Source organism: Hipposideros armiger, unplaced genomic scaffold (assembly GCF_001890085.2).
Source record: "Hipposideros armiger isolate ML-2016 unplaced genomic scaffold, ASM189008v1 scaffold_760, whole genome shotgun sequence".
NCBI classification, from domain to species: Eukaryota; Metazoa; Chordata; class Mammalia; order Chiroptera; family Hipposideridae; genus Hipposideros; species Hipposideros armiger.
The window spans coordinates 127483-134982 of record NW_017732110.1 but is presented as its reverse complement, the minus strand read 5'-3'; the positions used below and the strand labels follow the sequence as shown (position 1 = coordinate 134982).

The following is a 7500-nucleotide window of genomic DNA, read 5'->3' as shown; positions in this document are numbered from 1 at the left end:
ATATATTGGGGAATTGAAGAAGGGGAACAGCGTTGGGGAATTGGGGAAGGGGAACAGCCAAGTTGTTGTCCTTCAATCTTACTTGTGGAGGGCGCAGCTAGCTCAGCTCCAAGTGCAGTTGCCATCTGGCCGCTCAGCAGCAGCTCAGCGGCAGCTCAGCTCAGGCACAGTTCACTGGCCCATGTGGGAATCGAACCAACGACCCTGTTGCTCAGAGCTCATGCTCTTAACCAACTGTGCCCCCCACACACAACAAAGTCCTTTTTATGCATATGTTTCTGAATATTTTTCTTTTCTTTTGTGGTGTGTGTGTGTATGTGTGTAGGGGGCATTGGGGGAGTGGGGAGGGGGAGGGGAACCAAGCAGGAGAAATGTTGCTCTGTCTTGTGGTTCTTCAGGGAAGGAGAGACTAGGGTGGTATCGTGGTTGAAGCTGTAACCAGGACGAGCTCCCTTTACCAGCCAGGAAAGGTGGTGCTGCCTTGGAAAGACGTGGAGCCCTCATTTTGGGTGGTGTAATAAAGAGTGTGACTCCATTTTTTATATTTGACTCCTGATATCTCCCCAGCCTCACTTCCCCTTTCTGCCCCACACCTAGGCAAGCTAATAAGAAAGCCAGGTGCTCCCTCTTTTGGCACCCAAGATTAAACTACGCAAGCCCTGCCCTGTGCAAGGGTACCCTCACCCTAGTCCTGCCCTCTAACTAAGCCAGTCGTCCTTCCCTGTTTTCTCAAGCCATTTTCAGACCTGCCTGAGAGGCTGCCCTGCTCCTTCTAGAAAACCTCATTCTGTAAGTGATAAATCTCTTTATACCCTTTTGCTATGTGCGTGGCATCATCACTTTTGACATCTGAACCAAATCTTGGTGGAAGGGTCCATCTGCCTCCGTCAGGTTGCCACATGGTAAAACAAAAGGGAGTTAATGAAAGAAAGAAAAGCGCTGGAGAATTGTCAGCCAGGAAAATTGAAGAAGGGGCCATATGTGGGGTGTTAGCCCCAAGACAAGGTTCAAGGAGGTTTTTACACCTGAAGACTGTCACCTTCAGTGACCTATTAATGGTAAAGCCTCTTTCTATGTTGAAAGAATCAAGATGATGATGCTGGTTAAAGTGGTGATGACGATGATAGCTACTAGCTAACATTTATTGAGCACTTATCAACTAGCTGTTATTTATTGAGCGCTTATCATATGGCACACCGTATTCTAAGTTATTTATGGCAGACAGTATTCTATATTATTTAAATGTATTAAACCCAATGAGGTACAGAGTATTATGAAACCAATGTAAAGATAAGAAAATTGAGTCTTAGATCAAGTAACCAGTCCAAGGTCACATTTCTAATAAGTAAACTTTCTAATAAGGTCACATTTCCAGAATCGGGATTTGAACTCATGTAATCTCTCTTCAGAACTTGTACATTTAGCCGCTACATTATGCTTACTTAAAGCATAAAGAATTATTAAAGAATACTTGTTCATGTATCCTGTGGGGGCAGGAGCCATTTCTTTTTCCATTGCAAACCTGAAGTGCGTGATTTTGAGAGGCATTGGATGGGAGGAGGGGGGCAGAAGCGGTCTCCTGCTTATTAATATGGCCCGGTAATGGTGAAGGCAGAGCCAAGGGAAATAAGTGAGGGCCTGGTGGCTCAGCTGTCTAATGGAAGCTCAAGTTCCGTAACTACAGTTGGTCTTTGAACAACACAGACTTGACTTGTAGAGGTCCATTTATATGCAGGTTTTTTTCATCTTGCAAACAGACGATGCAAACTTACAGTATCGTAAGCACAGTACAGTACCATAGAGGTATTTTCTCTTCCTTAGGATTTTCTTTTTTTTCCTTCCTGCAATTGCTGAGGTTTACTGAGATCTGGACCACTGATGAAATCCAGACTTGTCATGAGAGCTTATGCTTTCGAGCCAGCCTTGTGTGGTACAAGTGCAGAGTCTTCATTTGAGTAATACCACATCACAGACATAACCAACCCCGAATAAGACCTCACGGAGTTGTAGAGTATTGTGAAGATTTATTAAAACATTTTTATTGGGGCGGCCAGCTAGCTTAGTTGGTTAGAGAGCAGTGCTCATAACACTAAGGTTGTCAGTTCGATCCCCTCATGGACCACTGAGTTGCACCCTCCACAACTAGATTGAAACAACTACTTGACTTGAAGCTGATNGTAACCAGCAGACATTTCCTCAAATTGAGTCAAGTAAACCTATCACTTAAAGTAAAACAACTCATGGTATTTGTGGCCAAATGATAAAATTTGAGCTTCTAAGACCAAACTAGAATGATGTTAAACTTGTATCCTTCACCATGAGCTTAAAAGCTTCCCACCACTCAAAAACTTTTTGATGAGATTAGTGGTGATATTAACGAATGAGATTTTTTGATATTGTATAATGAATTCTGTCAAAATTGGGAAGATCTGTATAACTCAGTACACCAGTATTTTCCAAATGACAAATGCACGGGTAAAAAGATTTAGTCAAAGTGCAAAATACCGTGGGTGCCAAAAAAAATGTATACACGTTTTAAGAGATGTTAACACTTTGGTCAACGTTGCTCAAGCAGTAGTTTGCCATAATCAGAAGTGTCTGGGCACGGTAGATAACCACTTTGAGCACTTCTAGTAATTGCAGAAGTCAAACAAGACTTGTATTCATCTTTTGTTATCGGTATATATTAGTACAGTTTTTTCCTTTTTTAAAATGTATATACATTTTTGGCACCCTCTGTAGATCAATGGATTTTAATGTAATAGGTTAGACAAAGTTTATTGATATGGTTTCAGATTCCACATTGCAACTAACCTTGAAGAAACTGTCACTTGCTGAGTTTTGATGCAATGTCAAGGAAGACTATGCACAATTATCTGAAAACGCTATAAAATATGATTCTTTTCTCCAACTGCATCTCTGAGTGAGGCCAGACTTCTTCCTATATTTCAACTAAAACCTATTACAACAGATTGAATGAAGAAGCACAGGTGAGAAGCCAGCTGCCCTCCATAAGCCAGACTTTAAAGGTTTGCAAAAATGAAAAACAATGCCACTCTTCTCACTAAATTTTTTTTTGTTTTAGAAAAAAACAATTGTTTTTCATATAAGTAAACTTGTAATAAATTTTGCATTGCTATTTTTAAAGGGATTAATACATATTTTCAAAAATTCTGTTTTAATAATAATAGATATAACCCACAAAACAAAAGCTCTTTGGGGTCCTTAGTAATTTTTAAAGTATAAATGGGTCCTAAAACCAGAATTTGAGAACAGCTGCCAAAGTCTAAGAAGGAAATTGAAGGTGCAAATATGAAAGACTCAATGAATTGGGGGCCCTTAATAGAACGAGGCAAGTCAAGAAAATAAATGCTATTTGGGCATGGGGGCAAGAGTAATTCGTTCAGTTTCAAATGTGCTGAGTGCCTGTAGACCTGAAAATGAAGTTCAGCAGGCCGCTGGAAATACCTATCTGAAACTTGAGAGAAAGATTTGAGATAAAGACATAGATTTGGGGTTTATTCTCATAAGGGCAATAGTTGGAAGTAAGAGGCTTGTTCCATTTGATGAGAGAATCAAAAATGAACAAAACTTGGAGACGAAATTACCTATGCTTAAAGAATGGAAGGAAGAAGTAAAGAGTGGGAAAGAGAAATGAAAGAAAGGCCTGAAGAAGGAGAAAAAGTAGACTAGTGCAGAATAATAAGACAAATTTATTGTTTGTTGGTTTGGTTGGTTTTATCAAAGACTATGGGCCAGGCATCAGCCTAGGCAGTTGACATGAACACTCCCATTTAATTCTCACAGTGACCTTTACAAGGTACTATTAACAGTCTCATTTTGCAGATGAGGAAGACAAAACTGGACTCTTGCTGCTACACTTTGTTCTGAATTTGGAGAGTTATGCTTAATCATGTGAAATGCTTCAGAGAAAGTGAAGAAGAGCAACATCTGAGAAAAGGCAAGTGGAATAGACAGACAGTCCTAGGAACCTGCCATAGAATTGGGTAGCACAGCATTCGGGAAGAGTGAATAAAGCAGAAGGCAAAATATCTTGGAAAAAACTTGAGGGTGGTAGGAAGCAAAAGCCTGAGAGGATAGCAGTGTTGGAATATTGCAGTTCTCATTATTAAAAAGAGGGGATAGAGGGTTGGTGGATACTTCTGATTTGTATATTATTTTACACGAATCTGCATAGGAATTTCCTAACCCTGGATAAGATGTAGATGCAAGAAACACAGAATTTCAGGGGCAACTTAAATGTATTTCAGTGTTGTCCATTCTCCCCAATCTTGCCTGGAACCATCTTTTATTGCTGTCATTTTCAAAGTGTAAGAGCTAAGCAGTCAGATTCAGAGATCTGATTGAAAATCATGTTCATAAATAGGTAGAGATGGAATGCCTTTCTCATCTTGTCTCAAGAGCCAGAAATGAGTCTTAAGCCTTCTGTTCGGGTCTGTGCTGCCCGACTGCCGTGCTTAGGTCAGGGATCTGGGGCTCTGATGTGGAGTAATAGCCACAATAATTGAATTATTCATTCAGATGGTGTTTTTTTTTTCCCCTTGAAGATATTCAAGCCTTAAATGCTTATAGGTTGAAGCTTTCAAAAGGGGAAAGAGGTGAACAAATTATTAATATTAATGACAATTTATGTCTTTCAAATGATCTTTTGAAGTATGCATATAATTTGTGAACATTAACTTAGAAATCACCCTTTCTGGGATGAATTGTGTGCTAATTACAATGATTGTGAACCACTTATAACAACCTTCTCTCTAGATAGAGCATTATAGGTGAAAGAATAAAATCAGTCAAAATGAGGGAGTTCTGCCTTGAACCAGACAAGAAGGCAAGTGGGATAGACTCTGGGGTTCTCATTAAGTCACATGTCATCTAAGTGCTTAGCACCTTCCACTTTGTAAGGACTCAGTAACAGCTAAGTGGGTCTGAAATGGTTCCCACAAAGCAGCCTGTGTGACAGTGGCATATAACATGTCAGATGGAGTAGATAATGACACCAGTGTGGAGAGTTAATGGGGCTGACAATGTGTCTCCACGTGAAATCTCTTGCCAACTAAAGTGCCACAATACCTAAGATTCCACTCTGGTTCATTCTGACTTTGGCAGTTAGGTTAAGCCGTGATTTCTGACTAGCATTCATGTTTCCAAATTCAACCTCTCCCCTCCCCAAGAAGTAATTTATTAATACACCAAAAGTATAGTGTGAACTAGTTTGAAGGTTCTTTCTTCTATGATGTAAGGGTTTGTCAAACAAAGTGAAATGGACTCAGGCAAGGGATAGGGAGGTTTCCCTGAAAGGGAGAAGTGATAGACTTGTAAAGTGAGGTTCTTTTTGCTTCATAATTTCACCCTCTTTCTTTACTATCACCCAGCAGTTGGTCAGTTGGCGCAGCCTTCATACCTACTGCCTGGGTTCCCAAGGACAGGGTCCATTTATTATGTGCCCTTGAGGCTGTGAAGTTAAACACTATAACATGAGTGCACATCTCTAATTACCCCTACTAAACCATCATTCTCTTTTCCTCTCCACTTATCAACCCTTTTTATTTACCTTCCTCAACTTCCCTCCCATATTAACATTTCACAAAGGTGTGGAAAGACTTACCTAGCGAAACTCTTGCAGGAACAGTTCTTCGGTCAATCCAAAATGAAACCCATGACAGTATTACCATCAACATAGCTGGGAAATAGGTTTGCAGCACAAAGAAGAAAATATGCCTCCTTAGTACAAAGTTGATGAAAAGTCTATTGTACCAACCTGGGATAAAAAGGTAATTTCTATTAGAACAGACTTCCTCATGGAAACACCGCACTTAGTGAAATGACTCCAAGCTCTTAGGAAACATGGAACTTAACACACTCACCCTTGTTTACCCACCACCAGCATAGGACCTTGGTTGGTTCTCCATCAGTATTTGCTGAATGAACTCAACTACAGTCTGTTTAACTATATGACTCAAAGATCCTCCTTAAATCTCATACCTGTTGTTCAGGAATGAATGCTGAGAACATTTTGTGGGATGGCTTTTAAAGATCTTTCTCCAAAATACAGTGTGTTTGCAGTATTTCTGCAAGTGGTCAAGTCTTCAATACATGACCAATGAATGAGTGCATGCAATAGCCAATAAATCATTTATTAGCTATAACAAATGAAATGAAACATTTTATCTGATGGAAAAGATTCACAGTAAGTACTAGGCCATTGGATTCCAAGTTCAGATCTAGACAGTTAGAAATTCAATGAGGGGTAGGAGCAAGAAGTATCCATTAACTATTTTTATTTCAAAGTTTCATGCACACCATTATTTATCTATGATAAATTTGCAAAAAAAAAGTAACCAAACGATGATGTTTCTTTGCTTCTTGTTAGAATTATATCAACTCATGTTGGTAATATTGATTAATTCATGCTGATCAAAAGCACCAATTGTGGCCACATCCACACACAAATTTGGTTCAGGTTTCCGTTTTCACACTGGCTGTGAGCAACCTTAAAACCAAATTTTCGGACCATCTACAGGACTTCTCTGAGTGCCATTCTCTAATAACCACATACTAGATTCTATATAATACTTTCTCACACATTTCTAATTCATATTATCTTGCTTTATTTCACAATAATTGTGATGCCAATCTTATCAAATCTTTATTAAAATAAGGCATCAAAGAATGAAATAAATAAAAATAAAAATATGCCTTTTCTGAATAAGTGCTAAGACTAATTTTTCTATGATAAATGCAATGTACTTGAGACAAAATTATTCAAAACACAGGGAGTATAGGTTAAAAATTATAAAACAAAATCATAGGCATTGCAAAGTTAGAGAATCATTCTACTAGTCTCACTGGTAATTTCTTAGGAAACCCAAGATAGCAAACTTATTAGATGGATCAGGTCAATATTTGGGCATTAAACCTAAGTCATACACTTAGCCAACCCATGCTGAATTGGTGGAGTATTCCTAGTATTCTACTCTCTATTAAGTGCTGATTATCTTTCTCTTCCCTGCCTGTCCTGAGGTTCTCTCTCACTATCAGTTGACATATGTTTCAATAATATCAAACAATTTCATTACCAAGGGTAATAAAAGATATATTACATAGTCAAAATATGCATTACTTTTTAAGCTACTCATTATCTCGAATTATCCGTGTCACAGGCCCACTTTGATATCATGTGAATTTAAGAATTTTAATTATGGCTGTAGAGTAGAATAATTACATCTCTGATGTTATACCTTCATATAATTATTGTGGATTAAAAGAGATGAGGAAAAACTGTGAAAGTACTTCATAAAGAAAGACACTGTTAATGTATATGGTTTTAAGTCTTGAAATAAATTTAGGTAACAAGATCCTTTTTATTTATTTATTTTTCTTTTTAAATATAATTCTTATTCTCAGGAAGCACACACTGAAATATTTAGGGATGAAGTGCCATGGGTTATGCAATTTATTTTCTTTCTTTCTTTTTTTTTT

General features: G+C 38.4%; 1 protein-coding gene across 1 annotated transcript in view; it reads right to left on the bottom strand.

Annotated features, from left to right (window-relative positions):
- Nucleotides 1-7500, bottom strand: part of GABRR3 (gamma-aminobutyric acid type A receptor subunit rho3) — a 60069-nt gene that overhangs the window by 17528 nt on the left and 35041 nt on the right. Inside the window, 1 exon segment of the mRNA XM_019628215.1 lies at nt 5627-5779. Within this exon segment, the coding sequence (XP_019483760.1) occupies nt 5627-5779 (153 nt within the window).